This window comes from Eptatretus burgeri, chromosome 6 (assembly GCF_056783735.1).
Source record: "Eptatretus burgeri isolate ZD-2024b chromosome 6, Ebu_testis_v1, whole genome shotgun sequence".
Classification (NCBI taxonomy): Eukaryota; Metazoa; Chordata; class Myxini; order Myxiniformes; family Myxinidae; genus Eptatretus; species Eptatretus burgeri.
Window position 1 is genome coordinate 68,937,811 of NC_140966.1, and position 27,997 is coordinate 68,965,807.

At 42.1% G+C, this 27,997-nt stretch overlaps 1 protein-coding gene across 1 annotated transcript; it reads left to right on the forward strand.

Moving 5' to 3' along the window:
• On the forward strand, positions 1-27,983 carry LOC147024999 (patatin-like phospholipase domain-containing protein 2). Its single transcript, XM_085885537.1, has 9 exons — positions 1-261; positions 3,429-3,661; positions 4,983-5,048; positions 8,264-8,473; positions 8,605-8,665; positions 11,510-11,716; positions 18,217-18,349; positions 21,799-21,906; positions 26,434-27,983. The coding sequence occupies exons 1-9, from the start codon at positions 75-77 to the stop codon at positions 26,678-26,680; spliced, it is 1,452 nt and encodes a 483-aa protein (XP_085741663.1). The 5' UTR covers positions 1-74; the 3' UTR covers positions 26,681-27,983.
• Positions 27,984-27,997: the final 14 nt, after the last annotated feature.

Consider the following 27,997-nt stretch of genomic DNA (forward strand, 5'->3'; position numbering starts at 1 on the left):
CCAGTTGAGCTCACATCCCTCCTCCCCCGAAGTCTCCAGTTCACCAGCGAGCGCGCAACCTCGGGGGGTGAGCCATGTCTGACGCCGATCTCGGTTGGAACATCTCTTTCGCAGGTTGCGGGTTTCTCGGGGTGTACCACATCGGCGTGGCGAGCTGTCTGCGGGAGCGAGCTTCTCACTTGATCGAAGGAGCCTCCAAAATCTACGGCGCGTCGGCTGGTGCGTTGGCTGCCACCTCGCTGGTGTGCGGCGTCTGCCTGGGTGAGTGCCGCGGAAGGTCGGCGGTGGACGTGGAGACCCGTACTCGTTCACTTTTTCTCTCCATTTAAAGTACAATGATTAATTCACAATGTTATATTTGCGCAAGTTCTTTAAACACCGGGTTTAACTTGAGTACGTATTAAATAAATATGTAATGACATTGTTACGGGGTGAGATCAATGTATCGGCTGTGATCTATTTTATTACATTTATACGAGGTCGTAACTCGTAACCATAATGCACGCGACGCAGTCTTGCATAATGTTTATCAAACCCTTTAACTAACTAGTTAACTAACTAACTAGTTATCTAACTAGTTAACTAACTAACCGCGTCGTCGTCGTCGTCCTGAACTTGCACTGCAGTCCACAGTCCAAACTCCCGCGTTCGAAACGTTCATGGCTGCGCGCTCATTGGCCGAAGCGCTGATGGAAGCGCGCGACGCCTTCCTATTGGACGAGCCGAGGGGCGGGGATTGATAGAGGGCGGGGTCTAAATGGCTTGGACGTTGCGACATGCTCGGGGTTATTAAAGGACAAAGCTTGACTTGTTGGAGTTTGGGGGGTAACTGGTAGTTTTGTATGCCAAAGGTGGCGGTGACATGTGTAGCTCCATGATTCGATGGCCTTGATTACTGTCACGCTATGTTCGTACGTTGGCCAAAAACAAAGACCTTTCTCGGAGAGGAGAGGAGAACGTGTGAAAAGGAAATTGTTCATTAACGAGTAAACAATATGATGAACTCATTTGCCACAATTGTTTTTTTTTTTTTTTTAAGTAAAGGTTAATTGTGCTGTTTTTGCTGAAGTTTTAACTCTGTGCTGCTTCTTGATGTAAAGAGACCTCGACAAACAGTGGAAGCAAACAAACAACTTCAGAATTTTCTTCTCAGCATTCTGCGCAACCAGAGACTCAGCCGGTTTGTATCCAAATTCCAAGTGCTTCAGGGTGTTATCTTCTTTTTACATTGATTTAAGGCTTGTACGGGTTTTTAGGATAGCCGATGTTCACCTTTCAGCTGGAAAGATGGTTTGATGCTCGACCGAGCTATAAACTGCCAACCTGGTGTTTCGTATGCAAGGTGAGTTGTGTACGAGTCCCACGGGGACTTCCATGAAGAGTAGGTGAGCTATCGCCCTGAACACATTTCAAGATCTGACCTTGACTGTGCTGGGAAGGCACTGGCAATCCACCTCGCGTAAACCTTACCAATAAACTGCTTCGGCAGCACCGACGCTCTGTAAAGAGTTTGGTATCTTGATTATTTTATCTATCTGTATGCAACCTTTGGCTGCTTGCTTGCATCACTTTCTAGGTGTGCGGCTGTGCCGCTGATGCAATGCCCCGTTACCAGTAAGCTGGTACTCGATTTAATGACCTCCAGATTTTTTGGCTCAGTCAACCCACCTGGTGTTAATTCAACGGTAGTCAAGGGGTTTGAACTTAAGCCAGCCACCCCAACCGTGAAGCCAACACCAGGCTTCTTAATCTTGATGATTTTGATTCTGATTATGATGACTCCTGGTTGAGCTTGTACTGTCCAGTATGTATTATGTACAGAACAGACATTTGTAGACGTCGGTTTACGTTTCCGTTTAAAACATTTTTCAAATGTCGTTGCAATTTTGATGCCCCCCCCCTCCCCATGACGAAGGAACTGGAGGGAAAGGAAGGATAAAAGCTCTCGTATCACGAGGCAACAGTTCCGTTGGGAACGTTCACAGGTTTTACCTTGATTGGGAAAAATATCATGAAGTGCATTTAAACTCCAATCTGATGAACTTCCTGCTTTACAAAATTGAAATCCATGGGTTTCTTTGCAAAAAGACTTTTGATATCGTAGATTGTGTCTCATTTCCCAGTAATAAAATTGCAAGTCCACCCATTAAATGTTTGGACCTCGTTGTCTCCTGCATTTTTGTTAAGACCATCCAATGTCCTTTTTTGTGGACTGATGTCGTGATTTAACGGCGATTTTTATTTGCGTAATCATTTCGGTGGCTGCAGTTGGATAACAAATCGCTGCAAAGTTATTCTCGTCTTGCACGTCTGTGTCAATCGGAAATCGCCGTCCACCGTTGGGAAACGAGGTTTTGTAACGATGCACGTCTTACCCTCTCTTTGATGTCATTATGTTCAGGAATAGGCAACACTGTCACAGCTAATTACAGTCGAACTTCGTCGACCTCAGATTGAAAATATAACATTGCGTTGTGATTATGTCATTATATTGAGATCTTTCTGGCTCCGGTGATTTCACAAAGGCTCGTATATTTATTACATAAGCACTATGCTGGAATTGGTGTGGCTGTCGCATCCCAACAGCTCCACCAACCATCGCATCAATCACATTGTTTTTGGGTCACTGCTGTTACTAATTAATTAATTCACCCCCTCCCCCCCCCCATGGTTTCCTTCGTCACTGAAGGTGGACGGAGGTTGTTTTCACCCGATCTGTTGTTGATGTATCGATGAGATGCGGACGGATTCAGATGAAAATTGGTGGACAGGTTGGGTGTGTGAAAAGGCCAAATTGATTCGATTTCGGTGAACATCTGGATCCGGACCCTGTTTGTCACGTGAATTTTCGCCACCGTTTTCAAGCAAATCGTCCTGAAATATTTTTGTGGCTGTAGGTGACCGGCCAACAACAACAACAACACATAACTTTGTTGAATATCCAAATCTGGATGTGGATACCAGAATTTTTTTTTATTTTCCAAGTGATCCTTCACCATTGAGAGAAGGGACATGATACTGGATCTGAAAATGTTGTGGATGGATGATGACAAAACTTGGTGGATGAATTGGTTAGTTGATAACAACACGCCGATTCGATTTTGGTGAAGCTCCAGATGCAGATCTGGCCTGTCGGTGGGATACAAAACTAACCTAAACTGTTCAGCCTGGCAGAGCTAGATGCATTCTACTGAGTGCCGTTCTCGTTTTACATGCTCTTCTCTTATTCCTTGTTCCTTCACTCTTCTTACTCTGTATGATGAGACCGAATCGTTCTGCCTCATGACACACAGTTCTTAGTCAGACTTCTCACCAGTGAAGTTTGCATGCAAGGAAAGAAAGGTGACTTCAGTATTTATTATTTAACCTCTCTTGACCAATAACTATGTATTGTTTGGTCATCTATCTCCCCCTCTCCTCCACAACAGGTCAGTGTTGTTCTGATATCATGCAACTGGCTCGGGAAGCTCGACGACGTATCCTGGGGCCGATGCATCCTTCTTTTAACATCATCAAGATCATCCGTGCAGGTCTCAGGAGGCTTCTTCCCGAGGATGCACATGAGCGCGTCTTTGGAAAGCTTTGTATATCGCTCACTCGAGTATCTGACGGCAAGAATGTACTGGTGTCTGATTTCTCTTCGAAGGAAGAGCTTATTCAGGTGTGTACCAGTCTGGTACTTTTTTAAACGGTTATCTTCATATGATATTACATATCCAAAGGAAGAATGAAGGGGGCTTGGGGGGCGGGGGGGGTGGTTGCAATTGTTTTCAGAAATAAAGTTATGGGGAAAGTTGGGATACAAGAGATGAATACTGGAGGAGGGATGAAGGGAAGTTGAGAGGGCATTTTGAGCAAAGGAAGGTGGGTGATTTGGGTGAAAACGTTTGCCATTTTTTTGTCCAGTACTATGATTTAGATTACCATTTATTAAAGACTGCTGAGTGTACGAAGGATTACTGGATGGTATTAAGATGAGGGGAGTAAAAATAAGGAATTTGATTGTTTTATTTTTCTTGGCTTTAAATTTGCACAGAAATGATCAAATGTACAGTCGAATCCAGTGTTTCTCAAGGTGGGGCGTGGCAATATTTTGGTGGGGCATGAGGATTCAGAATTAACGAATCAATATATGATCGCTTTCATAGCTTTGCATCTTTCAAATTTTCAAAAGTCTGAAGCTGCGACTGATGCCTCATGGCGTCATAACTAAAAACTGCTTCGCCGCGCCATTGTTAGCCAATCCGCCGGTAAGGCGTGCCCAAGATCAATTCAACGCTGTTACGTCACGATGACTCACTTTTCGTCAAAGGGAATTCCATATATACAGTGCTCCCTCACCTATCGCGGTTAATGCGTTCCAGACCCACCCGCGATAGGTGAAAATCTGCGAAGTAGAAACCACATATTTAATTATTTAAACACATTTTAAACCATTATACAGCATCCGCACACTCTTATTAACCGTCCCCTCACACATTTAATCAGTTATTAAAAAAGTTTCATCGGAAATGCGACTTCATGGGGCTGCAAAGCTAAAGACCAAAAATATTTTTTTAAATACTATATTGTACTATAAAATATAAAAAAAACATATTTTGTGGGTACTGACCTATGATGATGATAGCTGTGCAGTACTGATGACGATGAAGATGACGATGATGAGATGAATGTAGTACTGCACAGCCAAGAAGAGCATTAAATCTGAAATTTGAAAACCCGCGATGTAGTGAAGCCGCAAAAAGTGAACCGCGATATAGCGAGGGAGCACTGTATACTGTCGTGTCTCCAATCATGGTGGGGCGTACGATTTTTTTTTGAAAATCAAAGTGGGGCGTGGGACAAAAGGTTGAGAAACACTGGTCTAATCGCTTTGGTAACTGTGGCAGGTGCTCTCAGAGCTCTCTTTGATTGTATGATTAATAGCTGTACCTGTGCAGGAAGCAACTCGACTAAGCAGCCCAATCTGCCTTGTGTTTCAGGTCTTATTATGCAGTTGCTTTGTCCCTATTTATTGTGGCCTCATACCCCCAGCATTCCGCGGAGTGGTGAGTTCGTAAGCACCTCCTATTGTGCGTTTGCTCTTTTGCACAACATTTTGTTTTACAGTATTATTGTGTTGACTAAGGACCAAACATTTACCACAACACATCCTTTCTTTGCATCTCTTGTGCTATAATTACCTCTGCCATTGAAGGTGAAGGAGGTTATCTTTTCACCCCTTTCTGTCTGTTAGCCTGTACACAGACAAACAGACAATCTCAAAAAGTTGTGGACAGGTTGGGTGTGCGACAAGGACGAACTGATGAGATTTTGTTGAAGATCCAGATGTGAATCCGACGACTAGAATTTAAGTGAATTTTCACCTTTGAGAGATAGGGCTAAAACGACATATAGCATGAAATCTCAAAACGTTGTTGACGAATTCGGATGAAACTTGGTGTATATGTTGGGTGTGTGACAAGGAAGAATTGATTACATTTTGGTGAAGATCCAGATCTGGATATGAGAATTATTTAATTTCAAAGTGATTCTTCACCATTGAGAGATGGGGCCAAAAATGATATAGTGCTGTATAGCATGATATTTCAAAAAATTATTGGGCCCGATATGTTCTCATGGATCAGGCATTACGTGGTGGAGGTATGCGCTCTACCGAGTACCCTTCTAGTTTCTACTGTGGCTGTGTCACATCCAAACGCATCACCCAAATCTGTCCATAACTTTTTGAGATATCTTGCTCATAGACAAACAAACAATATCCTACCGTATATCGTTTTTAGCCCAATCTCTCAATCACTTTAAAAATTCTAGTATCTGAATCCAGATCTGGAGCTTCACAAAAATTGAATTGATTTGTCCTTGTCACACACCCAACCTGTCCACCAAGTTTTGTTCAAATCTGTCCATACCTTTTTTTGAGATATCCTGTTGTATAGAGGGTGAGGAGTTCTAACAATATACCGTATACAGAATGCTGTTTTCCAAGTCATAACAATTTGTAGGCTTCGTTAAATGACCCCCCCTCCACCCCCTAATTTAAAATTTTTATTAAGATAAATTACAGTTTAACAAAATGTCAAAAATACTAAAGTGCATTATTATCTTTATGAAAACGATGCAGTTATTTTTTTATTATATATATTTTTAATTTTCTGTTCCTCAGCCTTTATTTTTATGTTTGTTAATGATTCTTGAAGGTATTTTTATGGTTGTCAATTCGTAGTATTTTGATTTTCTCGGGGTGACTGATTACAGGAATGAGTACTGTTAGGTGTGGGAGAGTTAAAGTGTTGGTAGAAAACTTAGTTAACTCCAGTTATGGTTAAGTCGCTTGCTCTGTCGATAACAAATGTGCCATTAAACGGGAAGGCAGGGGTTGTGCAGAGACCACAAGCATCTTGAAAGTAATTTTCATGTATACCGTAAGTCCCATTTTATTATTAGTTTCGCTCTAATAATCCCGAATAAGGATTCAAATTCAAGAGTATGCACGATGAAAAATGCAAGTTTTTCCGAATCAAGAAAGAAAAATCATGGAAACGACAAAAGCTTATGCCCAGTATTGGCTCCAATGTTTTCCAATGTAATGATAAAGTAATCTAAAATATCAGAGATACACCACTTCAAAGTTGAGGGGTATGTGTGTGTCTTGGTCCTTCATGCGTTAAGAAGTGGGGGTGGTGCAGTCAGGTGACTAGTGGAACAAATTGAGCAACGATGCCGAGATTGCTGTGTCAACACGATGTAGCAAGTCAAAGTGATATGTTGTTTAATGAATACAAGAATACACCAGTCACTGGAGTATAAAGGCACAGGCAACGTTTGTTCTACATTATTTGTTTAGTATTTCTTGTATATCATTGGGTCTCGCGTGATGGCTGTCGACATTGCATTGGGAAACGCCATTGATATCACAGATCCGTAGGATTTAAAACAAGATTCACGGGAATTCCATGGTTCCAAGACAAAAAAAGTCCCTCCGAGGATATATTATTTATTTGTTTTTGTTTTGCTTTGTCGTGACAACATAACTTGAGTACTGTACCCAAACCAATTGTTTAATGCACAATGAAATCAAATATATTACCCGATCGGAAAACATTGCTTAAATATATTCGTCCATTTTACCTAAAGGTAATGGCATGACTCCCGACCAAACCAGAAACTGTTATCCGAGAGTTCTGCATTCAATGCATTGCATCATTCAGCACCCGGTCTTTCTGAAGGGTTGTGGAGACGGCCGTCCCACCTGCCAGCTTTTGATTGTGAATGTCAAAAATTCCACAGTACCTTTAAAATATATATATATAAACAAAATCGGCAATTGTGCATTCAAACCCTGGCCAAATTCCAAATTTTCCCTCTGACTGAGGGCGACTTCAGCAACATCATTGATGGAGTTGTGACCTGGCCAGAGTACACTCTCATCTCTGGAAATATTCACGACATCGTCATGAACACCACCGATGTCCTACCTCTGCTTCTCACGCAGTATGAAAGTCACTCGGATTATTATTATTATGAGCAGAGTACCTGTCCTACAGGCGATCTTGTTCCAAGCAATTCTTCTGATGCATACCTTTATCTGGGCGGTGTATAGGCAACTGCCAGCTGCCCAATCCGCTCCTGAAAATAAAATAAAAACTAGGGTCATTTGCATGAAGCAAAAACATACCTACTGATTATAATTCAAAACGCCTCATTGTACTGAAAAACGTGGGGACAGGAATACTGTACTGTAAATGGTAAAGACTTGTAATACCCTCCCCAATCTGGAGGCGGTGCGACATGATGCACATTTACATAGAAATTTGTAAATTTCTGGCAAAGATAAAAACACCCCGATACATGAATTGGGGTCATGCTGATCTATGTAGCAAGTCTGGATGTAATCAGCTGAGAACTGTAGGGGGAGTAGTGTGACACACACACACACACACACGGATGAAAATAAATTGTTCTTACCCAGACTCTGTGGCATAATGGTTGGGTTTCTGGGTCTGGGAGCTCGGCGATTGGAATCCCGGCCGAGTCGTACCAAAGACGTTAAAAACGCTATGTGCTGTGTTCTTGCTTGATGCTCAGCATTGAAGAAGGATAGAGAATGGACAAAGAGCCATAGGTTGGAAATCATAGCGCAGGCTTTGATAAACCAAATGGCATCATCTTGAGTTGAAGTTCCTTGTAAGTGAACTCATATTATTATTGTGTTTGTGTCACCCCCCCTCCCCCTTCCCTTTATCCATGCCCATGTGTACAGCGCTATGTAGATGGAGGGCTCAGTGACAATGTTCCTCAATACGCCCTCCGGAACACGATCATTGTATCACCGTTTAGTGGTGAAAGCGACATCTGCCCTCAAGACCCTTCTTCCAGCTTCCTCGAGCTTCGATTTAAGAACACGAGTATCCAGTGTAGCCTGGCAAACTTGTGTCGATTTTCACGAGCCCTTTTTCCTCCAAACCCACAGGTACAAGTTGAAACGGTATACAAGAGGGATCGGGATGTAGAACGAGGTGCATTTTGGATTTGCTCAGGATGCATCTCTCCGGCATGCCTGATGTTCGTGCCTTGTAATGTCCATGTTGTTTTGTCTTGCAGTCGTTGGGTGACCTGTGTGAACAAGGGTACAATGATGCGTTGCAGTACCTGCACAATAATGGTAAGTACAAATTGTGAACGGGTAAAGTTGAACATTTTTTTTTTAATGACACGTATGGATCAAATTTTACTGGGTGAAGTCAACATTTTCTGAACAATGTTCAAATGTTACATTTCCAACATGTTTGATTTTTTTTTGCAGTGGTGCTCTAAAAGTGGACATTTTCAGCAATAAAGTTGTACAGCATTTTGGGATAGTTTGTCTACGATAAAACACGGTTGCGTCATCTGAGCCATCATTCAATAAACCCAAGCTCATCAAAACTTATTTCACAGTAAAAGGACTCAGGACAGATGACATAAACTCATCCTCTCGAGTGTTGAACTTAAACTGGTACAGAGTTGGTGTTACCGAAGTGATTCTAACTTTGCGATGATAAAATCGTGCATGGAAGTATTTTTGCTAAAATTTAACAGGTCGAGGTTGGTGCCTGCACTTTTGGTCTGCCCTCGCACACAAATCTACTCTCGGTGGCATCGCATACTGTCAAATGGTTGAATGTGTGATCTTGAAGGCACAAATCAAACTCGAAGTTTTGACGAAACTATCCCCAGTTGTAATGCAACTTGATCATGTTATGTTCATCCACTGGCTTACACAGATTATTAGCCCCCGTTTGACTTCATCTGAAATGGGGACTCATGGATTTGGTCTCGATTTTTGTGTGCGTGCGTGCGTGCGTGCGTCCGCAACCATATCTTGGAGGTACACGGACCGATTTTAATCTTACTTGGCAGAAAGACAACAAATGATGGTGTACATATGCACATCGTTTTGTTTCATGATGCAGTCAAAGATGGCCGACTGGCGGCCATTTTAGTTGTTTAAAAAAAAAAAAAACCCCCGATGTTGAATACTTCCTCGACCATTTCTCGGACAGCAAAATTACTAATACGACGGGGGGACTATGACATTTTGTCTTTTTGCTTGTTCACTTGTGGAAATAAATAAATCAAGTTGGATTAATTGTTTTAACGAGAAGCTGCAAGTCGATTCTGGTTCTGCACCCTGCCACAGCATAACTCGCTCGTAGATGTGTTACAAAGCCAGTGCCAGCTTGGTTTGGGTTACTGGAGTCTGAACCTTGCCACATATGGAGGCACATTGAAAAATTATTTGCTACTTTTGGGTCAAGTGTGTCACTTTGTTCCACTGCTGTCTCATTAATGGAACATTGTATCCTGCTGTAAGGTAGCCATTAGCAGACAATCTTTGTGTTGTTCCAAATAATTAGCTTTGAACTCGAGCAAACAGAGTGAGTGATCTTTAAAACTATTTTTAATCGCCATGGTGTAAAACGGTTGTCTTCATATTAAACCCAAATATCTTGATATAATCTTGCTAAGGTCGTGTGGAGGCCACAGATTGCTGAAGTAATACAAACAAGTAATTATTTTATTAACTTTTGACTAACCTGGGGCACACAGCAGAGACGTGAGAAGATAAAATCTTCCAGCACATTTACTCCAGAATTTTCCTCAAAACTGATTTGTTCAAACTATAATAATCTGTTAGACATACCTCGCCTCCGATAATTACCTGTGATCATTTCTATTAATCACTAACCCTGTATACATTACCCGCAGATTCATTTACTCACTCTGGTGTTTATTTTTACTGTGCGTGCGTGCGTCCACCAGTGATATTTGCGATTAAGTAATGTTAAGTGTAGGGTGTTGTCGAATTGGTGTAATTCACAAAATCCGATAAATGTGATTGTAGTGCCTTAAGAAAGCCGTGACTGTTCAATAAATGTTTGTAATTGTTGTGAGGAACATATTTATGAAAAAAAACCGTTGCGCATGGTTTGTTATACATACTGTAAACAGGAAAGGGAAAACAGAGGGAACAAGACGGATCATTGCACAATGCTGAGCCTCGCCGGGGTATTTGTTTATGAGACCCTTTTCACACAGCAAGCTGCTATACGTGACTCCCTTGCAGATTAAAAACACCTTTAAAAAAAAAATAATAATTTATCAAATGCGTCTTGAATGAAAACTTTATAACCAGATTTCATTGCTGCGGAAAGCTGAGTGTTTGTTTTTTTTAAACACCTTAGAATTAACGATATAGGTTACAGTAGGTCAAGGTGTGGATAATCACACCCTCAGGAATGAGTGCATTCAATCCACATTCATAATCTTGCACATGATCCGCAGTCAAGTTCCCAAATCGGGGTGTGGTCAAATTTGACGTCAAGATGTGATGGTTAAATTATACAACTCTGTCGAACTGTGCGCGAACACACACACACACACATACACACACACACACACACACACACAATCGCCTCTCCCATACATTCGGGAATGGATGAGGCTTATTTCATGGGAAAAGTGAAAAAAACTCAGAAGTAAACATCAGATGAATGCCACCATAAATGGCAGAGAAGATGGAGGTGGAGGACTGAAAGACTATTGCACAGACGACAGAAAAGCACACAAAAAAAAAATTGAGATGATTTGTCAGTCTGGATTTAGATAGACAGATATGTAATGTGTTTTATGAACTACCTGAACCAAGCTGAGTTGCAGAATGCATAGAGCTGGTGATGCAGCAGCTGCATTGGGTTGGAAAAATCATAATAATAATAATAATAATAAAAGGAGAAGCCCCCAATCTGCTGGTGATTGAGTTGAGAAGGAGAAGCCCTGTGCCTCAACATCATCTTTGGGCTTGCCAATGGTCTTCAGTGACTTTGTGGATAAACGTTATTTTGTAGTTTGCTCAGCATAACACATGGTCTGCAATGACATCGGAGCATTATTTATCTCGAAAAGATAGTCAGGACAAAGCACTTTACATTTCATGTTTATTTATTACTGTCCGTTTGTTGTGCAGATCTGCTTGTTCCTCCAAGTTCTGGAACAGCCCTTATAACAAGCCGAACAGGGCTGGTGTGTATGAAGGACACGAGAAGTGATTTGATGGGAGATGACTTCCTTGATGCTGAAATGTCATCGAAATGTTATAGTCATCAGCAGCAAATACAGATTTCAACCTTTGAAGCTCGTCTGTATGACAGCTTGCCACATGCTTTACAGAAAGGTAAATTATCTTGAGAGTGTGAGATGGAGGGGTTTGGAGGATGGTGGAGAGGTGTGGATGACGGGGATAACTTTTACATCCCACTGTTGAGAAATGAAAATGAATTTTCTTTCTAAGCAATGTCTTCAAATTGGTTGTTCGTGAACAAGTTTTATATATGTAAACTTGCAGGGTATCCGGCAGACTGTGGTTCATAGATGCCTCGACTGAAACGGGCAATTTTTTTTTGCGTGCATTGGTAGAAACGGGAATTCAGCGTAGATCAACAAAGTTCTTTCCATGCCATCCGCCCACCTCCAGGCACCTAATTCCCCATAGCTTTGCTTTTGGCAATTTCCATTCGGTATTTCTCACAGCATTTTGTTGTGATCAAAAACTATTTTTTCGTTTTTCCAATCGGTGTAATGTGCCTTAAGGGTGTTAGAAGGTCAAAAAGGGTCTAAAGGCCTGATAGGTCGAATGGATCTTTGCGGCCTAAAGCGTCTAAGGAGTCTAAAGTGTTTTATGGATCGAAGGACCTTAAACGGGTCGAAGGGCAAAAGAGCAAAATGTATTTTGAAGTGTCCACATGGTCTTAAAAAGTCTATACTGTAGGTCTGGAAAGGGTGGAAGGTGTATCAGTCTCAAAAGGGTCTAAATGGGTGTAAAGGGGGTCCAAAGGGTTTTCACATGTCTTAAAGGGTCGAAGGAGCCTCAATGGTTTCATGGGTGTCTGATATAAAGGGTGTAAAAGAGTGAAGCTCTAAACAGCTATATAGGTATAAACATCAAAATTGCTTGTTTTCAACTATAGGACGTATATTTGGTGAAGTTAGCTGAAGTACTAACCTTGTTTTCTACAAACTCTTTTTTTTCCTCCTTGAGAGCTATGGAGTTATATGAGCAGTAAATTTCCTTTAAATCGATCTATAGGTTGTGTTTGTACAATTTTTTTTTTTTTGTTTTTGAATGATTCGTGCATATTTGAGAGGTCACATGACACCTTCGCCAATCTTACCGATCCTTGTAACGTCAAAGTTATTTTTCACATCTGATACCATATTTGATGATTCGGTATTTCTCGACGTCATCTCACCAATTATATCGGTATCTGAAAAGAATTGGGCTTTTTAGCATTGTATATAAGGATCTAACCTCACGGAAGTGGCGACAGGTAGTTCATGTGTTTACAAGTTATGAATTGTGAGAAAATGACTTTTAAAATTTGGGTGCATTGTGGTGATTATCCTTGGGAGCTCAAACGAGTAGCATCACAAACATAGAAACAAACAAAAATTTTGTATATATTGTTACGGATCTGGAAACCATTTGCATTCAACATACAGATGTCCCAAAAGTCAGTTATGTCGATAAGTATGTGTGTAGTCAGAGCCCTTTCCTTTTGTCGAGTGGGAGAACCAAAGGGGTGTGTGTTGCGATTTCCTTTTAGTTCGGTTATTAAATCTTTACATCAACAAACAACCATTCCATTCCCCATCACGATCCACTACCCACCCGCTGTCTCCAAGCACTCTGACTTGCCAAGGCAGGGTCTTGCAGCCGTTCCTTGCCGCTTCCACAAACGTTACTCTTGCACGACCGCCTGTGCAACATTGATACTGTTACTCGTCAAGTATGAACCTGCGTGGAAGACTGGCTGGGGTTTCCCGGCAGGGGCCAAGGCCCCGCCCTGGAAAGGCATGCCGTGGAACCCTGTCCAATCAAGGTGGACACTGTCGCGTGCTTCACGGAACTCCGCCCCGTACAAAGGCATTCTTTTTTTTCCCTCTCGTGGTATTTAAGAGAGGGAAGCATCTGAGGAAGGAAGAGAGGTGCAAGGGCTGTGTGGAGTGAAAGGAGAAGTTCTGTGGACGAGAGTTCTTGTGTGGTTATGAGCAGCGGTTGCGAGGGGCCAGTTTTGTTCACGGTGGCTGAAGCACCAGTTGTTCACGGTGGCTGTTACGAGGAGTTCTTGGCTGGTTTTGACCCCGACTATGAGCCAAACAAGCTCGGCCACGAGTCCCACACGTGCGACTGGGACTAAACTGACGACCTTTGGCAGTTGCCGCATTGCAGAGTATTCCTTTCCCTCCGACGGCCAGGTACCCACCCAACTCAAACCCCCAGCTTGTCTCTCTCCATGGCTGCGAGGGTCCAATAAAGACTCTGGGTTTGTTTTCATTTTGTGTGTGTGTCTGCGTGTGGGCCTGTCTTGTAAGTATAACTGAAGAAGTGTTTTTGGATCATTGTAAATACTTCTTGCATATTCGGGTTGTCTTGCGTTGTGTCTTCATTTACTGCAAATAAAACTTGTTAGAAATGTTCCCAGTTCATTTCCGTCCCTTCTTGAATTGGTCCAGCATGGTTTGGATCTGAGTTTAGCCGGGTTTTTATTCCCGATAATCCGTTCATTCCAGCGGGCACGGCTTTGGCAGTTTCCGCTCGGCTGCACCCGAACCGGAGTTGGTAGTTGGTAGTTGGAACTCCACCGCAGTTGGTAGAGTGACCCGGTTCGAGCAAGATGTGCCGAGGGCATGGTTTCCCTGGTAGTCGAAATCGCGTAATTTATTCGGTAAATTGGTTGTTGACAAATAGACCCTACGCTACGCGGTTGAGATATTGGCGACCACGGTCAGTTAATCGACCCGCCGGCTCGCGGAGTTATCCGAGTGACGGCGTACAATTCGGGGGAGATTGGTGGGAGACGACACAAGCTTTCCCCACCTCGTGGTCGTTCTCACCACCGATCCCCGGCCCACAACAATATATATATATATAGCTGTGTAAATATCTTAGGCATTCAGGAGTTACAATAGCTATATGTATGGTATAACTATCAACACTTTACTCAAAGCATCCACTGGTGTTTTTCTAGCATGATAAAAAATGCTGACCTATTAAAACAGCTTAGCTTAGTTTAGGTGAGAAGAAACCAAGCTTGTCATTTAACAGTCTTTAGTTCACACTGATCACAATCTTCAAAAACTCAGTGATCACAACTCAAAGTATACAATATGTGAGCACTGAGCAGCTCACATGAAGTGTTGACGGAGCTAATCCACAACATTTACCAATCAAATATAATTGATGACTCATTTTCAGGTGATCCTCATCGTTAACATGAGGTGTACCTCTTTACACATCCATAAAGACAAAAGCCCACTTTTTGTACTGCAGAATACAGATCTATCAGAATTAACTGTTACGTTAAAATTTTTAAAAAGGGCAAAATATTCAGGAGATCACCAGAAATGTTTCTGCATAAAGAAGGAAAAACATGAAAGGAAATAAATAGCTCAAATCACTCAATTTTCAATGTGGTATCCTTCGCATGATCTACAAGTACAAAGAAGCATATGTAATTGGAAAACCCAAAAAGCCATCGAACACGGAGGAGCAATACTTGAAGATATTGTTACGGTTGTGGAAATTCACAGAGCACCATATAGGTCCTGAGATCAGTTAGGTCAATAAGTCTGTGTTCAGATAGATTTCCCCACCGAGGTCTAACGGGCAATTATTCGTGTGCAGGGCTGTGAATCTTCAGTTAGCCGTTTTTCTTTTGCTATCTTTATTTTGGACCAACTGCATTTCAACCACCTTCTCCACAACAACCACCTTCTCCACAACTGCCTTCACAACAACCACCTTCTCCACAACTGCCTTCACAACAACCACCTTCTCCACAACTGCCTTCACAACAACCACCTTCTCCACAACTGCCTTCACAACAACCACCTCCACCTTCTCCACAACCGCCTTCACAACAACCACCTCCACAACAACCACCTTCACCACAACAACATCTCGCCATCTCCTAAACCACATCTCCAAACGCCGCCATCTTTACGCCAGCCACTGCGAGTTCCCCACGAACGGCATTGCCACCGACAGACGCAGGGGTTCTGTTAGGGTGGGGACCGGTGATTTTCACAACATCCGCGTGGGGCTGATGATCTCTGCCACGTCCACTCTCTCCGAGCTTCGCATCGAAATCGGATCAAAAGATCGAAAGGGGCGGAGCCAGCGGCGGTTCAGAGGTGAGAGATCGGAGATCAAAACCTCACCTCACGGACCCAATATAAGGGCGCGCAGAAACGCCAAGCACGCAGTTGTGTGGAGCCGTGTTGGGAGCTGGATCAGTCTGGAGTCTGCAGTCTGAGGAGCTGGAGAGAGCGGAGGAGACGGGAGCCTGGAGCGCAGCCTGCCGTGCCGAGCTGAACTGGGGAGAGGCCGGAGAGGAGTTGCCAACCAACGGCATAACGGTCCGAGGTGATCGGGCCCTGGGACAGTCCAAACGACGCTGAGGAACAGACGGGCTCTTGAGAGAGCATCAACTCTGAAAGAGCAAAGGCCCGTTCGTTCCTCTGAGGCGTTGTCGACTAGGCTCGATCGATCGGGCCGCACGACGAGGCCTGGGCTGCGCCGCGGTCACGCCAGCTGCCGTGTGGACGGGACGCCGAGGAGCGCCCAGCGAGTCGCCATGAAGGCGGCAGGTAACCAGCGAGGCCTCTCGGAGCTTTTTCGGTCTTCACAGCTCTGTGAACCATTAAAGGCTCACGAGACCCAGTTCTTGCCCTCTTCTTTCCAGGGTTTTCTTTGCATGAACGTTGTGGCACCATGTATTTACGTAGAACTGTTAAGTGCATGTGTGTACATAATAAATAGACGGTTGTAGTTCTTTTTCTTGCTTGTGTTTTGTCCCATACATGCATTGGTTGCATACATGACTGCATGCTTGTATACGTGCATTGGTTGCATACATGACTGCATGACTGCTTACGTGTGTGTGTGTGTGTGTGTGTGTGTGTGTGTGTGTGTGTGTGTGTGTGTGTGTGTAATAAATGTCCTTGTGTAAATGTTCACCTGCTCATTGCGTCCTCTTCCCTTAATTGAACTGCCATAATTGAGTTCGGAATATAGTTGGCTTTTTAATAGCCGATAAAAGAATCTTATCCGGTGGGCCTTGGCGATATACACCACTCGGCAAATCGCAAATGGAGCGAGCTGCTTCGCGGCTCGTTTCCAACCAGGCCCCGTTGAGGTACAGTCTCTCGGTAGTCTGCCTGCGCGATTAATTAGGTAAATCGACCATTCGGCGATGGGACCCTGTAGCGTGCGGGTAGAGTGTTGACTAGGCTGTGGTGTGATTAAAGATACACCCGTAGCTGGATTTCGGCGTTGATCCGAAAGCTGCGACTAGGTTTGTCCGTTTGGTGGGCGAGAGCGGCCGCCATTGGCTAGAAGCAGTCGTCCGCACGCCGAACGGGTGGTAACCACAATATCTTTAATGAATAGAAAGAAAACAAGCGTTGAACTCACAACAGAATTGACAGAATGCTCAGGTGTCATTGTCCATCCATCAACAGTATGAATGTCACTTTTGAAATCAAGACTTAAAGGATGTGTTGCAGTAAGAAATCCTCTGTTGAGAAAAGCGAACAAGACTAAGGTTAAAACATGCACAATAATTATTGAGACTATGGAACAATGGCGAACGGTGCTTTGATTGGACGAGTCAATGTTTCACTTATTTAGATTCAATCAAACACAGTATGTGAAACGACGAAAAACTGCAACTGATAAAGTAAACAAGATGAAGCAACAAAAACTGCAACAGACAACAATTAAGCATGGAGGAAGTTCATTTCAAGTTTGGGGATGCATATCCTCTCGTGGTGTTGGAAAATTGCTTAAAATTGTTGGAATATTGACTGCAGCAAGGTACAAACAATTTTAATCCACCATGTTATCCCCAGAGGCATAAGACGTATTGGTCCAACCTTGATCTTACAGCAAGACAATGATCCAAAACACAGCTGGAATAATTAAAACTTATTTGGAAAAGAAAGAGGAAGCTGGAGTCTTTCAACGTATGGAGTTGGCCCATCAAAGGCCAGATCTCAATATAATTATGAGCGTATCATTGTGTACACATTTGAATGAGCTGCCATTTTTTTCCTGTATCATCCCTCGATTATGGAGTACTGCTGTGCTCCATGATTGAAGCTGTATGGAACTATTTGGACAAAGGAAAAGTTTTTTTTTTTTTTTAAAGAATCCCAACGATCTTTGGAAGGTCTTGTAAGAAGCACGGAACAACATTCCACAAGAGTTTATAACAACATTATTTGACAATGTCTGGAAGAATTTCAATGGTTTTGAAGGAAAAGTGTGGACATTCGTTTATTGGACATTAATCAAGTGTTGGTATTAGTTTATATCAAGGTATATTGTGAATAAATTTGGTTGTATGAATAATATATTCTTTCTCATAAAGGTGTATTTGTGTATCAGTCAAAACAGGACAGCCACAAATTACTGTCCAAACTCGAACCATAATATAAATAATAATGAAATGGGGAAACAAAGAAGTGGTTTGTTGCACGTGAAAAAAATTTTTTGGGAGAAAATGAGCATTTGATGCATTGTTCTTTTTGGTGTTTGCGGTTGTTTAGACGATGAGTTTGATTGACTTTTCCATGATTGTTTTCATGGAAAATGGTTTTCATGGTTTTCAGCACTTGCTGATGCGTTGCTTGAGAACAGCGGAATATTTTCACAACTTCTTGAGATGTACCCAGTGCGCGTGGCCTCTTATGCTGCACTGCCATGCACATTGCCCATTGAGTCAGCTTTGTCTTTCACTCTCCGGTAAGCTGTAGCTCAGGGATTTGTATTGTGCACTGTGGTGGGTAAAAAAAACTCAATTTTCACAGCGATGGATCAGCATACAAAAGAAAATCTTTAATTTTGTATATACGGAGCAAGAACATTCAATGTTTCACTGAAACATTCGAATGTACTTCACTGACTGGAAGCCCGAAGCAATCTGTCTGGTTCTCATTTGACATCCAAAAAATGGGAGGGTGAGACATTTGGCAATTCAACTACGGGATGAGCTGATAAGCATTAGGCGAAATAATTCAGAACTGCAATACGTGGCCACTTTGGGTGGGAGGGAAAGAATAACACACTCATGGCAAAAGTTTGCAGTGTTAACAACCAGGTCAGCCTGTTTATTTGCAGTGAGCAAGACCTCGGACACCAAAAGCCAATGATTATTTAATTCATAGACGTTTGCTCCAGTAGCATTCCGAAATTATTTATGTTCTGCTAGACAATGAGGCACCAGCAAGGCGTTCTTCTCTTCAGCAGCTGGGCAGTTTCATTTAAACATTGCAGATACCAGTCTTGGTTATATGTATTTCAGTAAGACAAAAGCACATCAGAATTGATGAGATACAACTCTACTTTACTGAAATATTCATTGATATTGACTGACTTTTGGCTATCGTACCAAAATTTAATTTATAAAGCACCAGCAACAATTGAACAAGTGAATATAATTGAAAATACATGAATATAATCATTTTTCTTCCACAGCACCCATCGGAGTTTATAGAATGATGATGGATGCATTTCATGGTGCTGTTTTTGTCATTAGTCATGCCGCCATTGTAATAAACTTGAGGGAGTTGATTGGTAATTTTATTTGGGAAATATTTTCTGATGTGAAACCGAAATATTATGCTTTATGAGAATAGCAATTGCATTGCCTGTGTTGACCTTGGAACAGTTCAGAGGAAACGTGTATTTTCAAAATGATAAGGCCTACATTTGCAGTCTGGAGACTGTGGCACTGACGGAGAGATAACAACAGAGGTTTCATGCCTGGAAGAACATTTGGGTCACGAGGATTGTGGGAGTGAAGAAGGTGGATAGAAGGAGGATGGATGAACTGATGGAGGAGAATGGTGTACAAATGAGCTTTATGGGAAGATTGGTAAAAAGCCAGCTGAAGTGGGCTGGACACTTGGTGTGGATGGAGGAAGAGAGAATGGCAAAGAGCGGATAGGTTGAGGGAGCAATGTAGGAGGAAAAGGGGTAGACCGCAATTGAGATGGGAAGATTGTGTGAGGAGTGATATTAATTAGGTGGATGTGGTTGGAGAGTGGAAAGAGATGGTTGAGGATGGGGGAAGTGGAGAAGTATTGTGATTGAGATTGGTTCCTGGCTGACCAAGCAGAAGCTTGGTACTGTTGGACTTATTAAGGGAAGGAGAAGAAGATGGTGTAGCTGTCCAGTCTGGTCTCTATCAAGATTAAAGTTTTACTATTTAACTTTTTTTTCCCCCTTGCTCTAAGACATGCATGAGGGTGCTTCAAATTTCATCTGGACCTTGGTATATCCTCTGTAGGTGTGTTAATTTCCCCCACTTTTATGATCTCTATACACATTTTGATGAAGAAACTTGGAGTGCTCCCACACCCAGAAACATGAGGGTTGTGCATTAATTAATTTTTATTTTATTTTAATTTCCTCAATCCAACACCGAAAATACAACCACCCGTTTTCAACTCGTTCAATCCAGCGGTTTGGGAGTGCATACAAGTCAAACAAATACACAAACTGTATGACATGACAGTATGATAATGCCTGTGGTTTTTTAATGTTGAGAAGTGGATTTTTGTTTTTTTTTAATAACTTGCAATACCCCCTCACAACCACAGAGGTGCTATATTATGCACATTTACATGGGGAGAATTGGGGTTCTCCACCAACCCGAATCCCCAGGCTAGTAATTTTTTTCTTTTTTACTAACTTAAACTCCCTCGTGCACCCCATGATAACAACCACAAGCTTTTCAACTCATTTCATCAAGGGGTTTAGGAATGCATAGAGGACAAACAAACCCACAGACACTTCTCAAATTATATAAAGTATGGTGACTTTTTATTTCATTTTACATCCTCATTGACACTCACAGATAGACACGAAATATGTATGTGTGAAGCTCAATATGCTGTCTTTTGATTAAACCTGTCGGCGAAGGGTAAACACGTAGTTGACCGAATGTATGTATTGACAAGACGGCGCAGAGTTAGCACACCTTCCTTTTAGCTGTCCAGCTTGGTTTCAATTCCTGACCTGACAATAAACTGTCAGATTTGTGCTTCACAGGCAGATTGCTGCATCTGTGCATGCATCTTCAGGTGGGATTGTAAGTTGAGGATCCATCTGCCAGCATTGACTGTTGGTGGACATTAACGATCCATCCAAAGTGTTGGTGCTGCCTCAGCAGCCTCCTTGGCTATTGGGCACAATCCTGGACGGGTCGCCACTCTGACAGGATACATACTAGCATGTTGGCACTCATTTTGCTGATCTCGGAAGGATGACAGGCAGAGTAAACCCCACCTGGTATTAATTCAACAGCCAAGTGGGATTTGAACTCAAGATCCTAGGATCCCAAGCCCATCACCCTAACCATTAAGCCAACACCAGCCACATTAACGATCTTTTGGCTTATGTCTCATTGGCGATATGGTGAGTTATTGTCAGTGCCCTGATCAAACTCCAAATTCTGGCCTTTATTCTAAAAGATCAAACATCCTGTTTGGGGCTCTGACACCCCCTCACTCACTATGGACGAATAGTCAATGGCAGAGCATTAAATATAGCCAGGATAAGTAACTAATAACACATTTGATTGTGTCTTGGTTACAAACGCACAATCTTCAAATTATTAATCTACATACATTACACTCTACTTTTTGCGCAAAGTTCATGAAACTTTGAACTCCCCTCAAATGCTTGAGTCAGTATATTAATCAATCTTCTTCAACAGCCGCAATTATTTCCATGTTCTTGTGTGGTTGGCCAGGGGAAGCTTGGCTGAAGTCTTTCACAAATCGGCCGGTCAGTCCTGACGTTAAACTAAGGTTCGGGCAGGAATATGAATTTTTTTTCATGGGGCTAGCGATAGATCATCGCCTCTTCACCAAGGACACCGTGAGATCTTTAACGTACACCAGCGATTGCCAGCAGACGGGACACCCAGTTTATTGTCCATCCGAGGGATGGAACGCATTGTGGTGAAACACTGAGATGACAGTTTATAGCTGGGCCGAGAGTTTTTCTGCATGTTCATCAATATATATATATATATATATATATATATATATATATATATATATATATATATATATATATATATACTTTAATTCTTGATTCCCTGCTGACTTTCTTGCCATGTCTTTCATTCTATGTCAAACATTTGGCAACATGCTGCTTGTTTTGTGGTATATTAATTCCTGCAGGTTGCTGGAATGGCTCCCAGATGTCCCCGACGATATGCTTTGGATGACTGAGCAAGCACAAGCTGTTATGGCTTTCATATACCGCCGAGCCCGCCAGGCACTGCAGAGGTACATGCATGACGAGTTAGGGTGGATGAGTGCATTCTTCGAATAATGATGTAATGGAAAGAAGAAAAAATTTAGTCTGCTTGTATTATATAATGGGCCCATTGTTACATATATATATATATATATATATATATATATATATATATATATATATATATATATATATATATATATATATATATATATATATATATATATATATATATATATATATATATATATATATATATATATATAACAATGGGCCTTTAACATTTACTATCGTCAATGTTATTAGATCCTCGTGGAGGATCTCTAAGTCTTACTCACGTTGTTGTTCTTCATCTTCTTGTGGACTTTTTTGTTTCACAGCCTACAGTTTTCATCAACTTCCTGAAACTTGGCGTATACATGTAAAAATACCCTGCACACACAGTCACCATCTCCGATTTTGAAAATTCCTCCAAGAAAAAAAGTTGTGATGTCAAAATATGTCCGCGAATGGAAATGCCTAAAAAATTATCTCCGAAACTAGGCAACCTTTTTAACTATGTTTGCGGGAATCGAACAGGGCATTAGCAGAGATGAACTACCGCACACATGATACATCACTATGACGTCATATCAATTTTTATGACGTCATTCCTATTTTTTGACATTTTTTTGTTTCACAACCCAGAGTTTTCATCGGATCTTCGTGAAACTTGCCATGTATATGCAGAAAGCCCACGCGCAGACAGTAACCATCTCCGATTTTGGAAATTCTTCCTAGAAAAAAGTTGATGTCATAATATCGCCGCTAATGGAAATCGCCTACACCATTATCTCCGAAACTAGGCAAGCTGTTTGAATTTTGTTTGCGGGAATCAAACTGGGCATTAGCACAGATAATTTATCGCAAACTTGATGCATCACAATGACGTCATATTCGTTTTAATGACATCATCATTAAGAGGACGAGGATCTTAGCTCATTTGAGCTTGTTTTGTTTTTTTTACACATTGCACACTTTGACTATTGATTGTTCATTCAGCTCTGGAAGAGGCTTGATACTGTACTTGATGCATCTGCTTTGTCAATATCTACTTTTTCAGCCTACACAACACCAGAAAACAAAGTTGTTGTTTTTTTTAAAAAAAATTTGAAATACCTGTGATCCATTGCTCTGCTCAACACATACCAAGTTGTAGTTTCTTATAACTTCCTCAAAAGGTGAACCTATACTCAGCAACTTGGAAGTAAGTGCACCAACTCTGAGATGGAGTATTCATCGTCGTACAAGTCCCAATAGGGTGTGCACAAACACAAGGTGGGAGGGTAATGCTAAATTCTATACCATTCCTACCCACCAACAAATCTGAATCCACCTTGACAGCACTGCTACTACAGCAGACTGTTAAGACGGTTCGTCTTTGAGTCAGTTTTTGAAATAACAATTATGAAAAAGAATGAATAAATGCATAGGAATTAAAATATATATATATATATATATATATATATATATATATATATATATATATATATATATATATATATATATATATATATGAAGACCACAAGCGGAAAACCAGAGATGTCACTTTTTATAAATTTCAGGGTTATTGCACCTGCCAATAGTTGGCAACAAAAGGTTTCCTCTCACAATATTACTTGAACAAATAACCAGGGGTGTCACATAATTTATATGGTATAAAGTTTAGCCGTGCAATGAAAAAAACAAGTGTTGTCAAAGCTGAAGAAGTAGAAACCCAGAGTTGTCAGAGCTTTACTCCTGGTTATCTCCCTTTCATTCATGTTAACTGTTACACCATAATATTCAGAGTTGAGAAACTAAAAAATGAAAGGTTGTAAAACTTTCTCAGCATCAACTCTGAGCACTACAATGGCCTATTTGGTGATATCATGGGCTCCGTAGTTGGTGCATATCGTGGTTCAAGCCTGGTCAAACCTTTATTGTGACTTTTATGGGACCCACGCCGTGGCTTAATGGTTAGCGCGTCTGAGTACCCATCCTCATTCGATGTACCCACCACCCAATCAACCTGCTTAGGTATATGAGGGAGTCACATGAGGTTACTTCGGGTATCGCAGGGGTGGTTTCACCTTGGTTTCCTCCCGGTTTTCCATCATATTAAGTAGTACGGAGTAAGAAATGGAGAATCCGTCGTCATATAAGTGAAATACCCTTGAGTATGGCGTTGAACACCAATCAAACAAAAAAACAATGACCGTTTAATCTTGAAAAAAATAATCTGTGATCACCAAAGTCATGTAATCTATGCTAATAACCAACACGCATGAATTTGCTACACATCCTGGGTTAAAATTGCATGGCAATTATTAAACAAAGGGAATAACCAGTGATGTCAGTTTGCAACATTGATTCGTTCTTTGTTCTTAAATTAAATAACACAGAAGCTTGGCAAATGCTACATGCTTAATTTGATTGGCCAATGATCACTCTTCCTTTTACTGGAAAAGAAATCTATATGACAGTTATTAAACAGTCCACCAAAGTCTTGAAACTTTGTTTTTCAGTTTCTTCAAAATTGACTTATCCTGACATCTCTGATTTTCCCCTTGTGGTCTTTCTATATATATATATATATATATATATATATATATATATATATATATATATATATATATATATATATATATATATATATATATATATATATATATATATATATATATATATATATATATATATATATATATATATATTTGTTACGAATCTACGCCCGCCCGGCGTGCGAGTGACTGCGTTAACTAATAACGGCCGCTCGCCCACCGAACGGACAATTCAGTCGTGACTCCCGGAACAACGCCGAGAACCAGTCACGGGTGTGCCTTCAACGCACACCACAGCCCAGTCGGTATTCTACCCGTGCGCGACAGGGTCAATCGTCGAATATCGATTATACCTAAGTATTCGTGCAGGTAACCTACCGAGGGACCGTACCTCGGCGAAGGCCTGTTTGGACATGAACCGCTTAAGCGGTTCGTTCCGTTCTGGGATAACCGAGCGGGTATTATCGCCAGACCTCGCCGGACCCGATTCTATTATCAGTATTCAAAAACCCACTAGTATTCCGAAAAACAATATGGCACTTCAATGGGGGAAAATGACACGACAAACGGGGTACATTTAAACAAGCACATTTATTGTACACGGATACATATGCAGTCAGGAATGCAAAACACTAGCATGCACGTATACAGAACAAAGGCAAAGCAAAAGGTGCTACGGCCGTCTATAAGCAATTATGTACAGGCACTTAACAGTTCTACTTGTCGGGACTCGGCGCCACATAATTCACACAAAGAAACAAAGAAAAGACCACCCTCATAGACAAGGGGGTCAGGCTGGGCCCATAGGCCTTTATGGCGTGGAACTTGGCTGATCGAACGAGTCCCACGAGACCGTGCGGGTTACCTGAACCCTCGTGGTGCCTTGATAGGGCGAGTCGCGACGTCCCGTCCCCACGGCAGCTAGCGTAGCCGCGGTTGCGCCCAGGCCTTGCCAAGCGGCAGGCGAGCTCTCTCCGGCTCTCCCCACACGCACGCGCAGGTTCGCGCGACAGCAGCGCTGCGCCTTCAGCCCGCGTCTCCCTCGCGACGCAAGGACCTCCACCGACCGACTGCTCCAAGCTCCTGACTCGGACCCGAGCCCAGATCTTCATGCAGCTCCGGTAGAAGCAGCCCAGGTCCTTCCACGGCGTCCAGCGGCAGCGACAACTCCAGCGACGACAGAGATAGAGACTCGGCAACGCCCGAGAGAGAGAACGAACGCTCCGTGCGTCCTTTTTATTACCCACGCTCCGCCCCTCCGCTTTCGCCCCATCCTCCTTCCAGAACATGCGGGAACCTTCTCGCCGGGAGCGTTTTCCCACCAAATCGGGGACACTCCCTCGTCGCTGCATTTGTCTTCTTCCACAGCAGGGTGGAATTCACCGTGGAGACGCCATTTGTCCAGGGAAGGGGGGAACAGGGGCTGCCTGCTTTCCCTCGCCGAAGGCCAGGCCTCTGGCAAACGTGTGCCGAGGTGGAAACGCGGTGGTGTGGTTGAGGGTTGTGGGAAGCGGTTGTTCCAAAATAACAATAGCAAAGAAAAACGGCTACCTGAAGATTCACAGCCCTGTCCACACGGATAATTCCCATTAAATAACGGTGAGGAAATCTAACTGAACACGGACTTATCGGCATAACTAACTAAGGACCTTTATGGTGTTCTGCGAATTTCCACAGCCGTAACAATATATATTGCAGTTGACTTGTCAAAATTCATCTCGTAAAATTGCGTACGTCGTATTAAGCTATAAAAGTCGTTTATTTGTGCTCTTGCACGAGGCAGAGCAAGACATGACTGTCAAGATGTAGAGTTGGAAAGCAAAAACAACTTGTTTGTAATTGATTGACATCTTTGAAACCTCGTCAACAACACCATAAGTTAACGGTAGACTCTTCAACTTGACCAACATATAACAATACTTCAGTTTCTGTGTCTTGAGTCCTGATTTCTTTTTTCTTTCCATCCCCAACTAGGTCAAACTCACAATGTGAGCTCCATAGAGCAGCAAGTGCTCCTGAACTGTGCGCTGCCACCAAACCCTTAAATGTTCATCATACAAGACATTCTCTATCTGCCCTCCAAACCTGGGAAAGCGTGGAGGCCAATTTGAAACTCAAAGATTGCGAGACAGAGGACAGGCGACAGGATGGAGATGCAGCTTGGTTTTGTACCTCGTTTGATACAGAAAGCACCACATCTGAGCAAAGCATTGCTTCATGATTGCTGCGGTAATGTGGTTCAACTACAATGAATGCACAGTTAAGTGCTGGGTTCTTTTTCAGTTGCAACCTCTTCCAGACTCTTTGCAGGTCATATGTACAGTTGCTCCGAGTGATCTGCATAGTACTATGCAACTTCATATTTGGTATCCAAATTGACCTGAAACGAAGCATGATACAGGGTGGTGCAGAGCCGACTGACACTTGGATATGTGATAATTGAAACACACGAGGTTTATGTTCAAAGGTTGCAATTTTATTATTTATGGTAGATAACATCAGGAAGGTGGCCTCCACCAGTTGCAGTGCAGTCTTAGAAAAATGGTCCCACAACCCCAAAAGTTCCCCACCCCACCCCTCAGAAAGAAGAGCGGTCTGAAATGTGTGAGTCGGCTCTGCACCACCCTGGTACAACATGACATTTGATCTGTCTGAGCAACAGTTTCATCTCGTGTGTATTTGCCATCGCCGTGCTTGCTCTTGATGTTTAATGTGCAGTATGTGGTCCTTTTTTGTATTCCTACCAAAATTGCCAAGGGCATTTCTTCAGTGTACCTTTTTAAAAGCATCAACAACGTTTATTTATATTGCACATGTAAATTTGTGTCGTTTTATGTTGGTGACTTGTTTTTTTTTTTTGTTTTTCTTTATTCCTTTTTGCACTTCTGTGATGGGCTGATCTTGAAAAGACGTGAACCTCACACAAAGGCCAAAGCATCCTTCAGACCAATAGCTATCTTCTTGGCAAGCGTCGAGAGGCCAAGCCATTGTGAAAATAATGTGCAATTCAAGTTTGTTTTTTGTTTTTTTTTAATTAATTTTCCATTTGGTTGACCTGATGCAAATGCATTGTTTTATGACTAATTGTATTTTGATGCGACACCTGGCTACATACCAGCTGGTTTCTGTGCGAGGGCTCTGCTTTGAAGATATCATTTGCACATCAATGGATGGAATTGGTTATTCCTTGCAAACAAGCATGATTAACAGTTAAATGTGAAGCCTTTTGGGTAAATGTTCTGATATTTAAAGCTCCTTTCGAGCAGCAGAGTCGCCGCTATTGTTTCAGAGTAAATAGAAAATTTTATTGCTGCTTGCTCTAGTGCTTTGGTCAGTTCGGCTGCCATTGGAAGGAAGCAATAACATTAAAATTCAGAATAACTTTGTTCGCTGGACAGGAAGAATCAAAGTAAGCAACGACTTTATGTAAAGAAGAAACATTCACACTTGCAGCCTCTGTGTGATTACTATTATTATTTTTTAGTTGTATGCCAAGTTTGATTCTTTAAAGAGGTGGATTTGAACCCCAACTTGTGAG

Bases quoted from the DNA above. Each gene is read 5' to 3' on its own strand.
- LOC147024999 (XM_085885537.1), top strand. From the start codon at position 75: ATGTCTGACGCCGATCTCGGTTGGAACATCTCTTTCGCAGGTTGCGGG. The intron at 5,049-8,263 runs GTGAGTTCGTAA...CCATGTGTACAG, and splicing joins CCCCAGCATTCCGCGGAGTG to CGCTATGTAGATGGAGGGCT. The intron at 18,350-21,798 runs GTAAGCTGTAGC...TAATTCCTGCAG, and splicing joins GCTTTGTCTTTCACTCTCCG to GTTGCTGGAATGGCTCCCAG.